Source organism: Erythrolamprus reginae, chromosome 4 (assembly GCF_031021105.1).
Source record: "Erythrolamprus reginae isolate rEryReg1 chromosome 4, rEryReg1.hap1, whole genome shotgun sequence".
In the NCBI taxonomy this organism is placed as follows: domain Eukaryota; kingdom Metazoa; phylum Chordata; class Lepidosauria; order Squamata; family Dipsadidae; genus Erythrolamprus; species Erythrolamprus reginae.
In genome coordinates this window covers 36818151-36841460 of record NC_091953.1, presented here as the reverse complement: position 1 = coordinate 36841460, position 23310 = coordinate 36818151, and the positions used below count along the sequence as shown (strand labels likewise).

Below are 23310 nucleotides of genomic sequence, written 5' to 3'. Positions count from 1 at the left end.
AAATGTGATTCAATTTCATAAACCTAAAATAGTTTTAACATAAGAAGAATGAATGAAGAATGAAGAATTCAAATAATTTGAATGCTTCATTTCTGAATGGTATCTTGTATTGCTTCAATCAGTTCTAGAAGCATGTTATAAAATTCCATGCTAATTGTCACTTATTTCCACAGGACCTGTATATTGTACTGACTTCAAACTGAATGTTATATTGACCGATATAATATATGACACATTACCATAAATTAAATTTACTTGACATTATTTTCTGCTAGCAGAATATTTGTTTACATATTTCCCTAGCCATTAAGATAAATAGCATGCTTTAAAACAAGGTTAGTTTACTTTCAGCATTTTTAAGTGTTGCCCTCTCTACAGAGGCAACCAAAAAATTAGATTATTGAAATTTCACAAAAAAGAAAAGAAACCGTCTTTTTAAATTGTAACATCATGAAGTTAATAATTAATTTTTCTAATTTAATTTCCTGGATTAAGAACACCCAAGTTTCAACAATTCAAAGAAACTTTATTTTTTTTACAATGCCACCTTTCCTAAGAAAATGTGAAAATGCTTCCAAGCATGTTCTAAGGCAGTGATGGCGAACCTATGGCACGGGTGCTATAGATGGCACACAGAGCCATATCTGCTGGAACACGAGCCATTGTCCTAGCTCAGCTCCAAGGTGCATGTGTGTGCCAGTTAGCTGATTTTTGGCTTGCACAGAGACTCTGGGAGGGTATTTTGGCTTCTAGAGAGCCTCCAGGGTGTTGGGGGAGAGGTTTTTTACCGTCCCCCGACTCCAGGGAAGCCTTTGGAGCCTGGCGAGGGTGAAACACAACCCTACTGGACCCACCAGAAGTTTGGAAACATGCTGTTTCCAGCCTCCAGAGGGTGTCCGGGGGATGGGAGAAGCTGTTTTCACCCTCCCCAGGCATTGAATTATGGGTTTCGGCCCTCGCACATGTGTGATAGCACACAGCCACACTCTTTCAGCACCCGAGGAAAAAAAAGGTTCACCATCACTGTTCTAAGGAGAGGTTTTCAAACTGTGGTATGATTAAAGTGAGAACTTTTGAAGAGAAAATGTTTTAATAAGATAGAAAATCAGGGCTTTCATTAACGTTATGCTATTATTCTGTGCTTAGGTAATCCAATGTTCAGTTCTGTTCCTACATCCGAGACTGATATCACAGGCACACCAAGGTATACAGGTATGCTTAAAATTATCTCATTAGGGGGAAAAAACCTGTTAAGCAATATACGCTCTTTTTTATCTTTCACTTCCTTAACATAAATTCTTTTTTAATAAAACAATTTATTTTGTCCTTTCCCATTTCAATTACCAGAATAGCAGCTGGTAAGTAGAATATGCCAGGGCCCACTGTAGAATTGCAAGTGTATACACCTCAGTGTCTGTATGAAAGAGACTTTCAACTTTATTCAGTAAACTCTGAGACATTCTGAATAATTTATTTATTTATTTATTTATTTATTTATTTATTTATTTTTATTGTTAGAGTTGGAAGGGACCATGCGGGTCATCAAGTCCAACCCCCTGCCTAAGCAGGAACCCTATAGCATCCTAGCCAAATGGCAGTCCAATTTCCTCTTAAAAATGTCCAGAGTATTGGAGTTAATTACCACTTACTAAGAAATGTTTGAGCTTTGGAGATTAAGTCACAGGATATATATCCACTTATCATTTAAGCTGCTGTTACTCTGTGCTCATTACAGTTTGACTCTGTGCTAGCTTTCTTATTAAAGAGACCAGATATAAAAGTCTGTGCATGTCTAGGTATGCATTGCTGATTCTTAAAAATAGCTCAAATAATCCATACATACTTACTGGACATATACACCTCCTACAACAACATTACATCTAGGGGCAGATTGCTATTACTGCTATTACCAGTGTGCTGGATGCGCACTGAAATCTTGCAAGGGGATGTGCACATGTGTGAGATTTTAGCAATTTTTTGCTCCCGTGCATGCAGAAAAATCTCTGAAATCTCACGCACATCAGCATCCCCTCATGAGATCTGCACATGAGCACAAAGCAAAAAAATACAAAACAATTGAAGAAAAAAGATGGCGATGCCCATATGATTGGCACTGGAGTGGTTGCGCACAAATTGCACAATCTGGTGGCCACTACCAGTGCACAGTCGCCTACTGCACCGGTAGCAACCCACTACTGGTTACATCCCATATTTAAAGTCCTAATTCTTCATAGTATGTGCCATTTCAAAACTCCAAATCTCAGTGGTTCCATTAACATCTCTGTTTCAGTTCTGACCAAATTTATTTCTGGCTTAACTGAAAATATTGGCTGGACCCAAGAAATTTGCAAATTTGGATTAGTGGTAGAAATATTTCACATTACATATTAAATTGCTTTAAGCAACATACTGTGTTGCTTAAATTGCTTTAAACAACACAGATTTCAAGTATTATTATTGTTGCAGGATAAACTATTTTCTGTAGATCCAATTGTGATCTATATATTGTTTTAATCTTACATTGCATATTAAACCCTTCAAGTTAACATTTCAAACATTAATATACTACAGGATAATCATTAATTTTCATTTCTAAACTATTTTGCAATATTTGATAACAATTTTCTTTAGCAGTTATTTACCTATACCCAATTAAATCATTTTTATTTTTTAATTAAATGTTACTACTACTTATTATTATGATATTAAACTCTATTAAAATATTAGGAGGATTCAATTGAGTCTCCCTCTGTTCAACATAAACAGTATGGGAACAACTGAGGATGGGCATCTTAGCATTCTCACATAATACATCCAGCAACCATTGCTAACGCTTTGTAGATATTCTTTATTTCAGGGAATGTTCTGAGTGAACCAAGATCTCTTAAAACTGGTGCTGAAATCTTATTTTCATATGTAAAAAGAAGAATAGTATATTTGACAAATAGTAGAGTTCTGATTTCAGTTTTAACCAGTTTGGAAAGTAAACATATTTTAGGGATCTGATGTTTCTGTTTTATATTTTAGGCAACTAATGTTTGAAGTGATAGGATACTTTCAAATTTCAAAGATAAAAATATTGTGCTCTTTTCTAAGTAGACATCAGAGGGCAGAAAGATTTCTAATCCTCCCTGATTAAGAAGCTTTTATGAAAATATTTTGTGGAAAGCATTTCTCTTTGTGAACAAGTACTAAACTAACATATCGCCATCTAAAGTAATATATTTTTGCTTTATCATCTCTTTTGTGCTCAGTGCAAATGTTGACCTTGTCTTTTCAGGTGACCATGTGAAATACCTGAAAAAAAACAATGACGTACCTTGCTCCATCACAGATACTATGCAACTCTTTCCATCTGATATGGGGGACAACAGAGACATGGCTACTAGTCCCCCCAAAAAACCTCCCACAAACCTCACTGTGGTGACAGTTGAGGGATGTCCTTCTTTTGTGGTACTGGATTGGGAAAAACCAGAAAATGAATCTATAACAGGTAAGCTAGATTTTTGTTTTCTCCAGGCATTGTATAAACATACACACTTCGTCCAAGCTGTTTTGAAACGTTGGGGACTTACTAGTGTTCTTCAACCTATTTTATTAAAACTCCTATTTTTTCTAGATTTCTGATTACTAAAATTTATACCCTAATTAATTAACAGATGATCTTTAGATGGTATTATGACCCAGGTCACCTAGACAGAAGCAGGCATCAATAGAATCCTTTATTCCTCTGATTAAATGTCACAACAAAAACTACTACAGTATTTATTTATTTATTTATTTATTTAGTTAGTTAGTTAGTTAGTTAGTTAGTTAGTTAGTTAGTTAGTTAGTCCAATGCATAATACACATTGAAGAGAATAGATATTTAGTAATATAAATAAAGAAAAGAATAGAAGAAAAGATATAAAAGTATAGGTGAACAAATTTGAAAGGAAGAAAAGATAAATGATATAAGGAGAGACAATTGGATAGGGGACGGGAGGCACACTGGTGCACTTATGCACGCCCCTTACTGACCTATAAGAAACCTGGAGAGGTCAATCGTGGATAGTCTAAGGGGAAAATGTTGGGGGTTAGGGGTTGACACTAATGAGTCAGGTAATGAGTTCCACGCTTCAACAACTCGGTTGCTGAAGTCATATTTTTTACAGTCAAGTTTGGAGCGGTTAATATTAAGTTTGAATCTGTTGCGTGCTCTTGTGTTGTTGCGATTGAAGCTGAAGTAGTCATTGACAGGTAGAACGTTGCAGCATATGATCTTGTAGATCCACTCTATACTACCTTGAAGCCAGCCACCTTCACTGTCCCAAACAAAAGCCAGTAAACAACAGAAAAAGTCCAAAGAAAAGGTGCAAGCTCACAGGGCAACGCCCATAGTCCAGAGTCATGTTATTATGGGCAAAGCCAGTTCATAGGGTAAGGCAAGTCCACAGGACAAAAGGCAGTCCACAAGGCAAAGGCAAGGCACAGGCATAAGCAAGAGTGAAGCTGTGTGAATGTAAACTAAACAAACAATTATTCCTGACAAAGATAAATCCCCCCTGGCTTCTCTTAAGTCAACCCACATCAGCTGTTCCTTGTGATGAAGGGCAGGATGACCTTCTCCTGAGTAGCCTCACAGACCTCCTTTGAGCTTGCCTCCATCTCTACTCTCCATGCCCCTGGATCAAGTGGGGGGAGACAGCTGTTCCTCACCAGAAGGGATCTGCTGCCTATCAGCACCTCTGCTTGTCTGCAGCCTATCATCCTCTGTGTCTCTATGGGGGCAGGCAGGGTTCCATCTGCACAACTACCTCCCCCAATGCTGAAGGGCCTGGGACAACATTGTCCTGAACTCTTGGTTTCTCCAAAGTTTCCAAGGGAGACATGCATCCCTGTCAGGTAGTCCCAGGTCCAACTCCTCCTCCAAACCAGGCTCTGAGTGGGCTATGATGGGGTGTGCCAAAGTATGCCCGCATTACTCCAAACGTACGTAAGCTGCATTGATTATGAGTTTGTTTCTGAACGCAATTCAAGATGTTAGTTATTACCTTTAAAGCCCTAAATGGCTATTTATGAGACCGCTTCTTCCCTCATACCTTGCTGCAGCCACTAACGGCCCACAGAATCAGCCTTCTCCAGGTCCCGCCCACCAAACAATGTCGGTTGGCGGGGCTTCAGGGAAGAGACTTTTCTGTGGCGGCTCCAACCCTTTGGAACCAACTGCCCCCCAGTGATCCATACTATCTCCACTCTTCACTCTTCCAGAAAGCCATTAAAGACCTGGCTTTTCCGGCAGGCCTGATTTTTTAGGATATTATTGTTTTTTATTGTACTGTTGATTTTATCCCTGTATTTTTATTGCTGTTGTATTTATAACTATTGTTAGCTACTCCGAGTCCTTTTAGGAATGAGTGGCATATAAATACAGTGGTATCTCGTCTTACAAACTTAATTCATTCTGTGATGAGGTTTTTAAGTAGAAAAGTTTGTAAGGTGAAACAATGTTTCCCATAGGAATCAATGCAAAAGTGAATAATGCGTGCAAATCCAGTAGGAAAATCCCAAACTTTAGAAGAGAGGCGAACGGAGGATGGGGAGGAGCAGCGAAATGGGACGGGTGGAGGAAGAAAGGCTAGAGGGGTGCTTGGAGAGGCAGCGAAAGGGTACATGGGAAGGAAGAAAGGCGAGGGGGGCGCCCCTCCCTTTTCTTCCTTCAAATACACCCTTTCATTGCCTCTCCAAGTACTCCGTTCGCCTTGCTTCCTTCACACAAACTCTTTCGCTGTCTCTCCAAGCAGCCCCTCCCTTTTCTTTCTTCAAACACACCCTTTCAGTGCCTCTCCAAGCACTCAGATCGCCTTGCTTCCTTTACACAAACTCTTTCCTTGTCTCTCCAAGCCGCCCCTCTCTTTTCTTTCTTCAAACACACCCTTTCAGTGCCTCCATTCGCCTTAGTTCCTTCACACAAACCCTGGCAACAGAAATCCTGAGGTGGGGTTTCCCAGTGAGGGGAGCCTCAAGGGAATCCCAGCAGCGCAAGAACAAGCGCTTCAGCTGGCAACGGAAGTTGGGAGGAGGGGCATCTCAGTGGTGTGGCTTGGGTTCATAAGGTGAAAATAGATCGGAAGAAGAGGCAAAAAATCTTAAACACCAGATTCGTATCTCAAAAAATTTGTTAGAAGAGATGTTTGTAAGACGAGGTACCGCTGTACACATAATAAATAAATAAATGATAGATGGTGTTCTCTGTCCATGGTAGCTATGTCAGAATTGTCAAGTAATTCTTCTATGTACTCTCAATTCATTAAAATGTTATTAATGTGTCCATGGTCATTTCTTCTTGAGAGTTAAAACTATTGTGTTTTCTTTAGTTATTCGTGATGTTGTTATTGTTATACAGTAACTGATATTTTGATAGTTGTATTATAGAGAGCAATCAAATATTGTGATTGGCCTAAAGTCACCCATCCAGCTTTTATGCCTAAGAATTCTAAGTTTAGAATTCTAAAAGGCAACAACTATGGTAGCTAACAACATAGTTATTCCTGTTGAATTCCTGTATTCAAACCCATGCATTCCCGTCATGAGGACCACTGGAGCACATGTGGATGATCTCCTGTCTCCTCTTATCCTGAGACATTCTGAAGAGCCACTCTAATCACTGGTTATGTTCTTCCCTACAGTCCTTGGCTCCACTTTCATGGAGACACCTTCAGTCCACCATTCCGCCCCCAAAAGCCCTGTTGAATTATATGAATTTGTCCATTTTGATTATAATTAAATCAGTGCCATAGGCTAAGTAAGTTGAAGCAAACTGTTTTGATTCCTGTATTTATTTCTACCTTAGCATTTTTTAAAAATGAGACGTTAACATTAAATAAGTTTATTTGGAAATAAGGTTTTGATATATTATTTCAGAATTACTCTAGATTAACTAATCTAGATTTTTATTGAACTCACTGATAAAATCTTCTAATTTTTTAAAATAAGTCTACTTTGAACTACATTTTGTTTACAGTGGGAGCATGAAGGAGAAAAATAGTCACCAGATAAAGAGGTTTTACAAAACTGAAATTATGTAAGTAATTGAACATGATCTTCTTATTTTCAGAGTATAAAGTTGTATCAACAGAAAATGGAGGCACAGTTGGAAAAGATAAGTCCATTATAACCACAAATCAAACCCATTCTACAGTGGAAAACCTGAAACCTAATACAAGGTGATGTTATCTAAAAGGGTTTTAGTATGATAATGAATTTAAGTTTACATTTATTTATACACTGCCAACATTTGTATATTATTCCATCCGTCAGTTTTGGGAACATGGATGAATTTAGCATACTAAACATAGTACTGTAGAACTAAGACGCCTTAAACAAGATCTAAGTATTGCCCACAAGATCATATGCTGCAACATCCTGCCTGTCAGCGACTACTTCAGCTTCAACCACAACAACACAAGAGCACACAACAGATTTAAACTTAATATTAACCGCTCCAAACTTGACAGTAAAAAATATGACTTCAGTAACCGAGTTTCGAAGCATGGAACTCATTACCGGACTCCACAGTGTCATCCCCAAACCCCCAACAATTTACCCTTAGATTATCTACGGTTGACCTATCCAGATTCCTAAGAGGTCAGTAAGGGGCGAGTACAAGTGCACTAGAGTGCCTTCCATCCCCTGTCCTATTGCTCTCCTATATCTCTTATACCTTTCTTCTATTCCTATATCTCTTCTTCTATTCTTTCATTGATATGTTCTATTACTATATCTTCTTTTCTATTATTTCTTAGATATATTTTACTATGAGTATCTCCTCTATAACCTTCATCATGTATTTTACTATGTGTATATAGATATATACCCACTAAAACCCTCAAAATAAATAAATAAATATTAAAATGTAACCACCATCAGTAATAAAAGCAGGATTGTGCCAAAAAAAAAGATATTAGGTTTTAAATATGTAGCAAAAGAGCAGTTTTCCCACATTACTAAAGTAAATGTACCATTTGTAGTTGGAGAAAAAAAGCATTTCCAACCAGCTCACATACAATAGCTGCTTCCTTATTCGTGCCACTATAATCTTATGACATGGAAATCTACAATATCTCTTCCATCTTTGTTAATAGAGATTAGGCTGAATCACAAGAAAGGACAGTCCAGAAAATGTCCTGGACCCAAGATCAAAAACAGCCTTTTAAATTAAACTGGTAAATATATGCAGGGCCAACCAACAGTTCAATATGGGGCAACAGTACTGAATTTAAATAAGCAAACAGATTGCGTTGAACGTCTGAGTAATCTTCATTACAATAATCCATTATGGAAATGATGAGGGCAAAACTTACTATTCATGTGTTTAAAACACAACTTCCTAAATAAGAAGGTCTGAATGAGCTGATAATGATTGTGGTAGTATCTGAATTTAATTCCTGTTGCACTAGTCCATGCGTCCAGGATTTAAGTGTATTGATCAATTAGCTTACATCGGGGGTGTCAGACTTGATTTGATTGAGGGCTGCATCTGGGTTGTACTCTTTTTTTTTCTGACTTTTTAAATTTTTCTCTACAAATTCTATTTATATATCAACACATACCTTAAAAGATTGTACTGTATATTGAGTACATAAAGGAACATACATTTTAAATCAGTCAATCATAAGTCAATGTCTTACTTTGCACCAATTTTCAACTCCTATTCATTAGTCTGTCTCTCATACTTCTTTCCCTCTACTTCCACCTCCTCTTAGTACTTTCTTACTCCTTCCCTGCTCCTCAACTTCTATTTCCATCTTTACTTCCTCTCTTCTTCTCTCCACCTTCTACTTCTCTCCACTTCTTCTCCTCTCACTCTACTTTCTAATTTCTCTTCTTCCCTCTTTTATGTTTCCCTGAGTGTTTCTCATCCCCACTCGCCTCATATTTAACAGACTTGTGCTTTCTTCCATGCTTCTAAACTAGGGGTACCATTTCTAACACTATCATTATAATTACTTGGTGTTATTTCTATATTTATAATCATGTGGCCTAAGGCTAGATGTTATATCAACCTAGTGTTGTGTTTTGAGTATGTGTTTTCTTACTAATCTGCTGTATTTATTTATTTGTTTGTTTGTTTGTTTGTTTGTTTGTTTGTTTGTTTATTTAGTCCAATACATAATACACATTGAAGAGAAAGATATGTAATAATATAAGTAAAGAAAAGAATAGAAGAAAAGATATAAAAGTATAGGTGAACATATTAGAAAGGAAGAAAAGATAAATGAGATAAGGAGAGACAATTGGACAGGGGACGGAAGGCACACTGGTGCACTTATGCACGCCCCTTACTAACTTCTAAGGAACCTGGAGAGGTCAATCGTGGATAGTCTAAGGGAAAAATGTTGGGGGTTAGGGGTTGACACTACTGAGTCAGGTAATGAGTTCCACGCTTCGACAACTCGGTTGCTGAAGTCATATTTTTTACAGTCAAGATTGGAGTGGTTAATATTAAGTTTGAATCTGTTGCATGCTCTTGTGTTGTTGCGATCTGTATCTGGGTTGTATTCGAAATTAGGGGCCTGGGATGGGAGTGGCCATTCACAAGCTTGGTTTTTCTGGCAGAGGCATCATGGCCTGGCCCTTCGCTATTTCCAGGGTGGCCCCATGGATCAGATCTAAGCAGTCCATGGTCCAGATGCAGGCCTCTGGCCTTGGGTGATACCCCTGGCTTACATCATAACGCAAAAATTCAAGACAAAACAATGGAAGACAACTCAGGAGAAGACTCATTTGAGAGACCCCCAAACTTATTATTTTTTATTTAATTTCCTATTGAAATATCCCTTCTTCTCCTCCTTCAGTTCCTATCCTGTTCATTTGGACACAATATGAACATAAGTGGAGTTACTCACATAATCATGAGCTTTTTCAGATAGAGGAAAAAAGCAAGAAAAAATTATAGTAAAAAGGACTTTATCTTAACATTTATTAAAAGTCAATAGCAGTTTATGCTACAACTTAATGAAGGATGCATAATATGCTCTATAGCTGGAAGAGGAACTAATTTCATTGCATCAAAAGCCTTGCACTGAGAACCACTAAAATCTGAGTTTTATCTGTTTAAGTGCATCTTTTCATATATGGATGTTGGTACACCTAATGTACACTGCTCAAAAAAATAAAAGGAACACTTAAGCAACACAATATAACTCCAAGTAAATCAAAGTTCTGTAAAATCAAACTGTCCACTTAGGAAGCAACACTAGTTGACAATCAATTACACATGCTGTTGTGCACATTCAACTTTGTACAGAACAAATTATTCAGTGAGAATATTTCATTCATTCAGATCTAGTGTGTGTTATTTGAGTGTTCCCTTTATTTTTTTGAGCAGTATATTAAAACTTATGTATATACGTTATGAACAAATTAGTCACTTATAAACTTCTTCAAGAAAATGCACATAATTATGAGTCCAAAAGATAAGTGGCAGTTTCTTTAGAGATAAATGCAAAAGGAAATAGAGTAATTAAGGAATATGCATGCTAAGAGTAATTATATACCCAAGCTTGATACTAATGATAATTAAGAACATTTATTTTCTTATACTGGACAGCTAAAACACTGATAGAATATTATCAACTCTAAAACTGGGTGCTATAAAACATAACTTCAAAAGTTCTGACTTGGGGTTTCTAAGATCACCAAATGGATTTTTTCCCTATATCGATATCTCCCTGGTATTGTAATTAAGTGTTGCATATCCATATTTTAAAAGTTAACGTTTATGGGATGTTCATTTTGTATGTTACTTCTTTAAACCTCTAGCAATTTATTGCTGTTCAATTTGGGGTTTGGGGTAGGATTTTTTGTTTGGTTTTGGTTTTTAGACATCTGGTTTGCTGGAAAATTCCATAAGTTTGTTAAAAACATTATCCTGATGCAGGTGTTGAATTCTCTCATGGCAACAGAAATCAATAATCAATTTTTAAACTGCTCTGTTTCTTTTTTTTCCCATTGGGTGAGGAATATTTTGGCTTTCAAACTTGGAAAGCTACCAGAAATAATGTTTTCAGTATTGCAAAGTTAGGAAAAATCTTAAGACTTAACAAAGAACAAGAACCTGGAAAATACAAAATATTTTGCTCATAGTTTGGTTCATTCAGTTTTCTTCCGATTATTAAATACTGTTGGAATTAGTGAGGTTTGTCTTGACAAACATTCAAAAACAATATTACGCGTTGTGGATTTTCATACTTGGTTGACTTAATCTTTCATCAGTTGCTTTCATCTGGGAATGTGAGGCAATTAACAAATAATACATAAATTTTTCACTAAAAACTAAGATGTGGTTGGCCAATTTAAAATAATAGTTGGATTAGCAATAAATGTCATGCACTACCAATTACCCATGACTAGTTTTATACTTTGGCTGCAATCCAACATATACGGTACATCAACATTCTTGAGTCTTTGTTGAAATGAACCCCTTTGCAGAATAATCCATGCTGAACAATATGGCTGAATGCTCAAGCATAATTCCATTTAGATAATATAGGGAATCATTATCGTTGACATATTATGCTACCATGGATTCCAGGTCTAGTAGCTGTTGTGGTTGGCTCTGGCCAAGCTCCTGCCCCAGGGAATGGGGAGGTGGATGCAGGGGAAAATTCAACATGTCACAGGCCTGTGTTATTGTCGACAGAATCAGATCAGAGTTTAGTTTCCTCGGACGAAGAAGAAGGTGGGAGTGACTCAGCAGAGGAGGGCTTGGCACACAGCCAAGGCAGTCAATCTTCCTTATCTTCTATAGCTTCAGATTATGACATTTTGGACCCACACAAGCGCAGAATTATGCGTAGAAGAGACCAAGTAAGAACATATTACAGGAAATAAGGAAGGCCACCTATGTTTGAGTGGGGATCCAGTAATTGGGGCTGCTGCTATAAATAGCAGCATGTGGGTTTGGCCATTGTGGAAGAATATCTGTTGCAGTTTCATCAGGAATCTTGTGTGCTGGACTTTGTTGCTTTTTCACGCCTTTGAAACCACATCAGAGCAGCGTGTGTGTGTGTCTCCCTTCGTTGGAAGCAGAAGGGGTGTGAAGTTTCTCCACAGCTGCTGGCTAAGTACTTACTGACTGCTTAGGGGAAATTGTACAGACTACCTGGTTGTTTTGGGAAGAGTGCTCTTTGCAATACAAAAAGAGTGCTTAGTTTATTTTGACTTTTGTGATAAAGAACATTGTTTAGAATTTTCAAACGTGTGTGTGTCTGAAATTTGTATCCTTGAATTTTCGGGAGGCTCCTATCAGAGAGCCCGGCAGAACAGTAGCAAGTGCAATAATTCACTATCCGGAACCATTAATTAAGATTTTTTCACATTGTTTAGATTACTCCATTATTTCAACAGAGCTATTCTAGAGCTAGCCTTTTTAAAGAAAGGTTCTCTCAACAAGTTTATCTTTTTCCTCTCTAAGATGAAAAAGAGAATCTATCAGCCACTACAAAGAGAATTGGTCCAAATAAAGGAAGGTGCCTTTTTAGCTGCCCTTCCTGAGCAGTAGGAAAAAAAGTGAGTCAATATTCGGTTACCATCAGGAGTGGGCATCAGGCAGGATGGGGTGGCACGCAGTTCCACCAGCGGAAGTGAAGATGCATGCGCAGCTCCAGCTGATCAGCGGCTGTGACTTCCTGGATTACTGGTCTCAGCTCGGCTCTCCTTTTTTTCCCTGCTGCAGCTGCTGTGTCTATGCTCCTTGCTTTTTTCCTCTTTCCTTCTTCCTGGCCTCAGAGAAGCTTCCCTCTCTCTTGCCCGGTTCCCTTCCAGCCTCACTTGGCCACTTCCCGCCTGAGGTGCAAGCAGAAGGCGTGGATGGAAGCAGCATTGGCAGCATTTATGCTTCTGGCAGCACCCATTCGCCTAGCTACCCAGCCTGAGGCGGGGAGGCCGACCCAGGAAGGAGAGCGTGGGAAACATGAAGCAAATTGTCACCCCAGTGAGTGACACTGGTAAGGTTGTAAATCGAGGACTTAACAGTTCACTTAAACAATGATGATAGTTCAAGCCACTCCCACCTGGTCACATGACCGGCAAGCCATTCTGATCCAGACACATGACCATTAAGCCACACCCACAAAATAAGCCACACCCAAAGTGTGGCAGTAAAAAATTTGGCTGCCCATTACTGGTTACTGAAAAATACTCAGAGGAAGTCAACTGGTGTTAAATATGCAGAGAGAGTTGCTAAAGCTCAGTATTTGAATGTTGTCTCCTGATTGGCTGTTTGTTCTGGCGGGAGACTTGTTACCATGTCAAATAAGGTTTGTTACATTGTGAAGCCTATAGATAAGTTAAAGACGCGCTACTTTCTCTGAGAGAGAATTTTTGCCTATACTCTAACCCAGTGTTTTTCAACCAGTGTGCCGCGAGACATGGTCAGGTGTGCCGCGAAGCTCAGAAAGAAAGAAAGCAAAAGAGAGAGAAAGCAAGAGAGAAAGAAAGCAAGAGAGAGAGAAAGCAAGAGAGAGAGAGAAAGAAAGAAAGAGAGAAAGAGCGAGAGAGAAAGAGAACAAGAGAGAAAGAAAGAAAGAGAGAAAGAGAGAGAAAGAGAGGGAGAAAGAAAGCAAGAGAGAGAGAAAGAAAGAGAGGGAGGGAAGGAGAGAGAGAGAAAGACATAGAGGGACGTAGGGAAGGAGAGAAAAAGAGAGCAAAAAAGAGAGGAAGGAAGGAAGAGAAAGAAAGAGGGATGGAGAGAGAGAGAAAGAAAGAGGAAGGAAGGGAGAGAAAGAGGGAGGGATAAAGAAATAGAGCGAAGGGGAGGAAGAGAAAGAGAGAATTTTTTTGTCCAAACTTTTTTTAGCCCCCCCCCCCCCGCTCCATGTGCCCCAGGGTTTTGTAAATGTAAAAAATGTGCCGCAGCTCAAAAAAGGTTGAAAATCACTGCTCTAACCGATCTGTTTAACTCGACTGTTCTGAATAAAAGAAAATAAAAGAATTAAGATTTTTAATTAAAAATCTTTTTCTTTTATGTATGCTGAGAGCATATGCACCAACACAAATTCCTTGTGTGTCCAATCATACTTGCCAATAAAGAATTCTATTCTATTCTATTCTCTGGACATGAACTAGAAGCCTGAGGGCAGTGGTCATGGGCTCAGACCTCTGATGGCTGCCACATTTTCAGAATGCTATCTCAAGTCCTCATGCCATGACAAATCCCACAGTTCCTAGTGCCCACCTGCTCCTTTTCCCACATCACTTTAATGTTAGGTCCTTGCTTCTTATATTAACTTATTTGGCCCTGGGGTTACGACAACAACTGGAACTGCTGGATATCAGTTACTATGCAATGATATAACACTTTATAACTGTATCAATTAGATATGGTAATCCCATTCTCAATGGCAACATAACTTGAGGACTACCTGTCTGAAGCAATAGCAATACCACCTAAATTTATATATCGCTTCACGGTGCTATACAACCTTCTCTAAGCAGTTTAGAGAGTCAGCATATTACCCCTAACAATCTGGGTGCTCATTTTACCACCCTTAGGAAGGATGGAAGGCTGAGTCAACCTTGATCCATTGAGAATCAAACTGCTGGTAATCAGCAGAATTAGCCTGCAATGATGTATTCTAACTACTGTGCCATCATGGCTCTAGCATGGCAGTTTGAGCCTGTTAAACTGGAGTTACACTGAGAAGTTTAAGGATGCAGTATATTTTACCTTGAACCTGAAATTAGATGGAAAATTGGGAATGAAAATCCAATTGGTTTACTTTGGCCAGTTATTCTCAGCCCAACTCAACTCATAGATTGTTGTGGAGAAAAGGGAGAAAGAAGGGATATTAGGCATATTTGTCACTTTCAATTATTTATGAAAATAATAAAAATACCAACCCAAAAAGAGAAGCCAGACACACCGATAAAAGGCAAAGGCAGTTTATAAAATTCAAGAAAAAACACAGGTAACAGAAAATGTCCTTACAAACAGGAAAATGCTGTATCTTCAGATATATCCACAAAAGCAAAAGTCCATGCAGCAATACAGGATTCTTGCTGCCAATACGAGGCTGTAGATAGCAGACCTACACCTCCCATGGGTCTTTATTATTTATTATTTATTACTTGGATTTGTATGCCGCCCCTCTCCGAAGACTCGGGGCGGCTCACAACATGTAAAAGACAAATCATAAGTAATCAACAATTTAAAATTTTAAAGATTTAAAAAAAAAAACAAAACTGCTGGGCCACAAGCCAGGAACAGAGACGCCGAGAACAAAGCAGGACACCGTAACTCCAATTGATAACACTCCACATGGCTTCAAGGGCTTGCCTGCCTTTTAAACCCTGCTAAGGAGGACCACACCCAAGCCCAGCTGTTCCTAATTCAGTGCTGATAATACTTCTTCAATTGCTCCTTTCTTTGATCTGAACGTCTCTGTCGCATGTCAATGACGGCTTGTGCTTTATCACCTAATGACTCCAAGCTACTGGCTGGGGAGAGCCCCCCCCGGGGGCTCTCATGCTCTTCTCCTTCGTCCCATTCCTGACTTTCCCCTCCCCCATCCGACTGCTCAGCCCCCTCCTCTTCGCTGTCATCCTCCTCCTCCGGGCATGGAGCCAGCAGAGACACAGCCGGTCCCTGAGCAGCCTCAGGCTGAACCACAACAATTATTAGCATTAAAAAATATTTTAAAATTGTTTTAAGGGTTTAAAGTGATGAGTTTTAAGAGTGGTTTGTCTATTAATTATCCAGACAAAATGCTGCTTAAGGTATTGTCATTTCCTTAAATATATTTGAAACAATGTATGTTGCTAAATTATTAAAAATTGCCAAACCATATTGAGATTTTAAATATTAAAGTTACCTTAATTATACATGCTCAATACAAGCTTCCTATTTGTTTCATACCACATTGTAAATTTTAAATGCACTTTGTTTTACTTATTTTCTTCACAGCTATGAATTTGTTGTGATACCTACCAACCCCCGTGGAGAAGGTCCAAGTAGTGAAACAAAGCCATTCAGAACTGAATCAGGTAAAGATTTTAATAACTGCATCAATTAGATATAGCTCCCCTGTAATTCTTCACAATTTATAGAGAAAAACAAAACAGAAAGTTATAATTCTGTTTAGATTAAAAAAAAGTTATACCATCTGATAAAAACTTCACAATAATATTTATTTTAAACTGAAATTCAGAATGAATAATAATAATAATAATAATAATAATAATAATAATAATTTATTAGATTTGTATCCCACCCCTCTCGAAGACTTGGGGCGGCTTACAACAACGATAAAAACAATATTATACTGGCACAAATCTAATATTAAAAAAAACCTAAAAACCCTATCATAATTAAAAACCAAACAGCACATACATACCAAACATAAATTATAATAAGCCTGGGGGAAAGGTTTCTTAAATCCCCCATGCCTGGCGGTATAGGTGGGCCTTAAGTAGTTTACGGAAGACAAGGAGGGTGGGAGCAGTTCTAATCTCCGGGGGGAGTTGATTCCAGAGGGCCGGGGCCACCACAGAGAAGGCTCTTCCCCTGGGGCCCGCCAGACGACATTATTTAGTCGACGGGACCCGGAGAAGGCCAACTCTGTGGGACTTTATCGGCCGCTGGGAACAATTAATATTTCATTTATTTGTACAAACCAATATTGGGATTATGTAAAATTTCTTTAAAAAATAAAATGTTTAAAAATTCCATGAAGTGTTTATATTATTATACAATAAAATGATCTCATTTTGGATAAGTATTAAACACTTTTAAACATACCTTTCAGTAGTTTGACCTCAACTATTTGGTGTTCAGACAGATTGGTTTCTAATGTCAAACAATTTTCTAATTTTAAAAGTTCATGCTAATTACATTTTTTAAAAAAGTTTATTTTATAATTTCTTTGTTATATGTATAAAATTTTACGTAGGTTTGTTTGTTTCTTGAACCCTGATCTTTGCTTGTTCTTTTCTTTCGTCTGCTTCTCTCCTTTCTTTCTTCACAGCTGACCCAAGAGTAACAGAATCTATTTCAAGTAAGTTTTCTTTACAAATAGCATGCTTATTAGGGACTGTTTTTGACATTGCATAATATATTGTTATATGGCATAATAGGTGTAGAAGAGAAAAGTATTTTGCCTATCTTTTACAATCTGTGCCATTTGGAAGGAAATTGGGTGGGCAGAAAGGTGGGCAGAAATTGGAGAAAATAGAAAAAAAGAATGGAATGGAATAGAATAGAATAGAATAGAATAATTTCACCAAGTGTGATCAGACACTCAAGAAAATTGGCTCCGATGCAGCAGTTCTCAATGTATTTGCAAAGCAACAGAGTAATAATAAGTATAACATGATAACAATAAGAAGGGGTAGTAGAGAAGATGAGAAGGATAATAATAATATTACAGCCATTTAACATGGGTACATATACTTAGATCAGCAGCACATTCTGCACATGTGCAGAAGCAAAAAATACCCAAAATCTAGTAAAAACAAATGGTGCTGCGCATGGATCGGGAAAAGACAGCACCGGAGCTGTTGCATGCAAATTGCACAACCCGCAGGCCACTACTGGACTACTGCACCAGGGCGCACCAGTAGGAACCCACCTCTGAAACAGTACTGTGATTAGGTGCTCAGCAGAGTGATGGCATGAGAGAAAAAAACCCTCCTGTATCTAAATGTTTTGGTACGCAATGCCCTACAGTAGTTGCTCTGAGGAGTTGAAACCGTTTATGCCCGGAATGTGAGGGTCTGTAGATGTTTTCTCAGCTTTCCTTCTGACCTACACAATATACAGGTCTTCAATGGAAGGCAGGCTTGTTGCAATTATTTTTTCTGCAGCTCCAACTATTTGTTGGAGATTGTATTCTTCCTGTTTAGTTGCTGTACTAAACCAGATAGTTATCAAAGTACAGATGAGAAATTCAGTAATTCCTCTGTAGAACTTTATCAACGGCTCCTGGGAAAGTCTCAACTTCCTAAATTCATTAAGGAAGAACATTATTTGTTGTGCTTTTTTAATAATGGTGCTAACGTTAGGTATCTATTTCAAATTCTGGAAGATTATAGAACCTACAAACTACTTATAATATACTATCAAATATAGTAAGAGTAAATTAAGCAATACAGCTTCAATTTTGTTTTCCCTTAGATGCCAGACAATATTGTTCATTCACTGAATTTGTAATCAGCCTTTTGACATAGAATAATAAGTAGGGCAGTTAGCAATAAAATATACAAAATTATAAGATTAACAATTACCTGAATAAAAATAAAATTAAAAAATAATATAATAATTTTTAAGAATCTTTTGTCTTGGTATTTCTTTTTTCCTATTTTAGTAATAATTTCCTTGTTATTTGTTAATTTTTGCACTTAGTTTTTGTACTTACCGGTACATTTTGTATTTATTTCATTTATTACAGTGTTTTATTTTCACTTATGATAAGAAAGGGGAAATATAATAATGCTAATATTCTTATGCATAGCTTTTTTACTTAAATATTCTGGTTATGTCAGGTGTATATTTTGGCATACATTACAACCAAAATCTCATGTATTATTTTTTTGCAGTGGGGAAAGATGCAATTTGGACTGAAGTCCGCTTTAATTCTGATGACTATTCTGAATGTAAGGGAAAACAGTATGTCAAGAGGACTTGGTACAAGAAGTTTGTGGGTGTTCAGTTGTGCAACTCCCTTCGATATAAAATTTACCTCAGTGACTCACTTAAAGGTATAAAATCAAAACTTTCTTAAGTGACTATTAGCAAGTAAGCATGTAGGGTGCCTATTTATGTGGCCACAAGACATCATTAGATTCAGTAATATGCCTGGACATAGATTTCAGACATAGCAATTTTGTAGAATTGCACTGGATATTGAGAACTCTAGGAGCGTTTATAAATTGTGGCATCAAAAAGTTTGTACCCATCACAAAGACAGCTCCATCAGTATGCAGGCAACATGAAACGTCATGGATAATCAGTGTGGAGGCCACAATAAAACATCATGGATACTCTTCTTAATGTTGGCAAGCATCGACTTTGAGCATATATTATTCTATGACTCGATAGAGGATTCTTGTGGGAATGTGCTATGGAAAAGTCTAATATGTTCTTTTAGATCAGTGCGGGTATATAAATATGCAACTGATCAATGTCAAATGGGAGACTGAAATTTTCCAAATTGAAGATAAACTTTTGAATATCTCAGAAGGTGCAGCAAACATCCATGTATTAATCATCTTCCCTAGTTTAGCATAGTGTTTATACTTGTGTAAATGTGGGAGGGACCATGCCAGGACAGGTGGAATTTGTTTAATAATGGGCTTCTGGGATTCAGGGGTGAAAAGTGTTAATGGTATGTGTTGTACATACTTCTGGTCAGTTGGAGGATGATGAAGAGCTTGATGACTCTGATACAGAGTGTTTATGAATTAGGGGTAGGCCCTGGGTTACAGATATTAGAACAGGTGGGAGGCCAGCCACAGGATGTTGCTATGAGTCCAGAATCTAGCGAAGAAGAGACAGACAATCACTGGTTAAATCCTCACTTCAGAAGGGTTCAAAAGCGCAGGGAGCAAGTGTTAGGAAAAAGATATTAAGGGGAGGAATGGGTTAATTACTGGAGTGATGTATTTGTTACGTCAGGGGGCCAGTGGGGAAGGGCGGAGTTTCAACGTTGTAGATCCATAATGAAATGTGTGTCATTTTGGCTCCGGAGTGAGTAAGCTTATTCTTTGTTATTTTGAACTATGCTGTAAAGACATAAATCTTAAGATACGGGAGGAGGCATGGAGGAATGTGTGTAGGCTCTAATTGTTAGAGATAACGAGAGAGAGGAATGTGACAGTCTGTATTGTATGTTGAATACGGAAGAGAATAAAAATGAAGTTTCTTTCTTTATGAAATCCTGCATTCAGTATGCGTTATTTTCAATATAACAAGTTCTACCAGAAACCAGAACAGTATGTAAGTCTAAGTACTATTGCTATCTTACAACCAAGTAGTACATTACTTATTGTTGGAAATTCTGCTACCAATTATCATTGTAATGCAGTCTATTTGTTCTTTAGTTGACTGAATTGTAATCATATTTTAAAAACGCTTTTAATATTTTCTAGGCACATTTTATAATATAGGAGATCAGCGAGGACATGGAGAAGATCATTGTCAATTTGTGGATTCATATTTAGATGGAAAGACAGGGCAAATGCTTCCATCAGATCAACTGCCTCCCAAAGATGGTAAGTTCTAAACTGAGGATAATAAATGGACTCTTAAGTATATTTCCCACCTTTAAATGTAATAGAGACTTGTCATCTTTGTGATGAAAGTAGAACAAGAGTCAACTTTGATACAGTACGTACCTGACAAAAAAGTATAGATTCATAACCATGTTTGTTTATATATTCATATGGAGATCCAATTCAAATCCTATGGCTTTCGGCACCATGCACAAATGAAATTATAATTAATGAAAATTTATTAAAACACATTAAGAAGCAAAATGGCAAACAGAAACGAAAACTTCTCATTTATTCACTGGAGACTCAATTTATGACTCCAAAGTTCAAAGGGAAAAAAGTTGCTTTAACTGCCTCCCTAAAGGCCTATTGAATTGGCACCAACTGTGCGATGGGGGGAAATTGTTCAAAAGGGCAGAGGCTTCCCACAGAGGCTGTGCCTCCTGGATCCTGAACATTGTTTCAATGCAAGGACCATAAGTGTGGAACAGGCAAATACCCTTGGCAGCAGGTCCTTCTGAAGCCTAAATTCCTGAACCAACTTCAAAGGCAGTTCCTCCTACAAAGCTTTACAGTGTTCCATCAGATTACTCATCTCTCCAATTGCAAAATAGGAATACAATTTGCATGAGTATTTCATCAGTGACAGAAATGACCACCCCCAAAATTATAAAATTAACATTAACTTGGCAGAAAATCCTCTTATAAGAAAAGCATACATAAAACTGTATTTTGCCAACTCAGTCTGCTTGATTACTTTCATTTGGCCAAATTAATTTAATGGTCTATTAAGAATAGATAAAACTGGATTAGAAACACAGAGTTATACATAGGTCTTCATTCATATTGACAGTGTCTCAATTTCTCCATTAATAGGCAAACTGTTACTATTATTACTATTTCAATTATTATTAAGCAAAAATCAGCCTTGTTTTGATTTTAATATTACCTTGTAATCAACTTATTATTCTGGGCTAAAATTATACACGTGTGTCATTTCCATTTTAAATGTTTAGTAAATATTAAACTTTTCTTTTAACTAGGTTATTTTAGAGCTGTTCGTCAGGAACCTGTCCACTTTGGAAAAATAGGAGCTGGAACACACAATACTTATGTTCATTGGTATGAGTGTGGAACTACAATACCTGGAAAATGGTAGAACAAGAAACAAACTGATCTTCTATGCTCAGAGAAAAGTTTGTCGTGATATTACAAACTAAAATCTAGTGAGAATACCGCGTAAACTTTCAATAGCATTGGCTGCTTACCGTAATTATAAATGTTCAGATTTGCAGTTATGTTGCAGAAAGAAATGTAAGGTGTTGTCTTGGGAAGCTGGCTCCCTAATAGTCTCTTATATTATCTACTTATTGTAAAAGGTGTAGTTTATTTTTTATTTTTGTTGTGATATTTTGAGGCACCTTCACTATAAAGTGGATAAGAAAAAAAAAATCTTCTGAATTTTTATTAATGTATATTTCCAAATGGCCACATTCTACTTCTTTTCAAACATACTTAAATTATTCTCTCTGTTAATTCCTGGACATAAAAAATAATCCAGTCTAACTGAAAAGTTACAGATTTTATTCGAACTTTAGATAAAACTGACACTTTGATTTCAGATTTCTTAAATTAAAATATCATTCAGGAAAAAAGAATCTTGTTAACTGAACCCATACCAATAACCTTCCACTATCCTAAATATCTTTAACATTGTGCAAAAGGCCCTTGACGCAAGGGAGATTTCAGTTCAATGATACACATTTTTATTCTGCACTCCCAGTATACATTAGATTGTAGCAACAAACATTTATAAAATGGCATTAAAATTAGTTGTGTCAGAAAGTTACTGGTTTCAATAGCATTTCCTGGTATATATATATTTATAAATAATACTGAAATGGATGTTCTATTTTTGTCTCTCACCAGAAATTGAATTTATACATAAACGCACAATTTATAGGGGGGAAATATATTGCTATGATGATATAAAGGTGCAAAATCCTTAATATGTTTTGCTATTGTTAATACTATCGTTAATTCTTCTATTGAAGAATCTTTCTCAAAAATACTGTGTACTTTGGTATAGATATCTGAATACAAAGTTCACGTGCCATTTAAAAAGATGTGTAAGTATTTCAAACAGATTTTCCTCATTTAAATACACAGCAGACTCAATAATTTTACTTTTTGGAGCTGTTTTGTGGGAAATGTGTATATTCAGATTGGCAGTGTGTAAATCATATCACAAATGTAATCAGTCAATTTTATTTCAGTTAAACATTGAGAACGTGGCCTAGTGTGTTGTATAGAAGACTGTCAAAGCATATACAAAGTACATGTATTTAAAAATGTTTTGTTTGATATAAAACTGAAGAGTAATATGATCTGCTTTTTAAAATGGATTTTAAAATTTTCAAGACTGTTTTTTTAAATAATTCAGCTGCTCCCTGCATTAAATGCTAAGTTTGTATTACTTAAACTTTTAAACACTATAAAAAGATGTAAGTTTTAATGTATACAAATGTAAGAAACATAAGGAATATCAGTTTGGTTGTTTACAGAAAATCTAAGTACACTGCAGGTACATTGTACTCTTAATAAAATATTTTTAATCATTGGTATTTGATTTATTGATATATTCAGCCTACACAAAGCTAAATTACTTAATTTGAAATGTCAGATTCATCTTTTTGAAAAAAAGGGGAGTGGGAATTATTTTGAAGATAATTCCTATTGCTGTTTTTAAAAAGAATCCATTAGAAGGCTTTTCAGTATCCTCCAGATCATTTGGCTGACAAGTGTAGTGTGTCTTGTTGTGTGAATGGAAATTATTTTAAATGTTATTAGAGTTTTAAAAGTTTTTTAGCTATATTAATTGGATTTCTTTAGGTATGTATATTGTACATTGTTTTGATAGGTTGTGAGCCACCCTGAGTCCTCGGAGAGGGGCGGCATACAAATCCAATCAATCAATCAATCAATTTTGAAATAATGAAAACAGACATGGGGGACAGTATTGATTTAAAAATTATATGATTACAAATTCAAAATGCAAAA

At 36.9% G+C, this 23310-nt stretch overlaps 1 protein-coding gene across 1 annotated transcript in view; it reads left to right on the top strand.

Moving 5' to 3' along the window:
* Positions 1 to 22868, top strand: part of ABI3BP (ABI family member 3 binding protein) — a 76882-nt gene extending 54014 nt beyond the window's left edge. The window contains exons 44-51 of the mRNA XM_070750057.1: positions 1147 to 1212; positions 3281 to 3493; positions 7097 to 7205; positions 15947 to 16026; positions 17007 to 17036; positions 18577 to 18738; positions 20128 to 20250; positions 21294 to 22868. Coding sequence (XP_070606158.1) covers positions 1147 to 1212; positions 3281 to 3493; positions 7097 to 7205; positions 15947 to 16026; positions 17007 to 17036; positions 18577 to 18738; positions 20128 to 20250; positions 21294 to 21409 — 899 coding nt within the window. The 3' untranslated portion in view covers positions 21410 to 22868. The remainder of the gene's footprint in view (positions 1 to 1146; positions 1213 to 3280; positions 3494 to 7096; positions 7206 to 15946; positions 16027 to 17006; positions 17037 to 18576; positions 18739 to 20127; positions 20251 to 21293) is intronic.
* Positions 22869 to 23310: the final 442 nt, after the last annotated feature.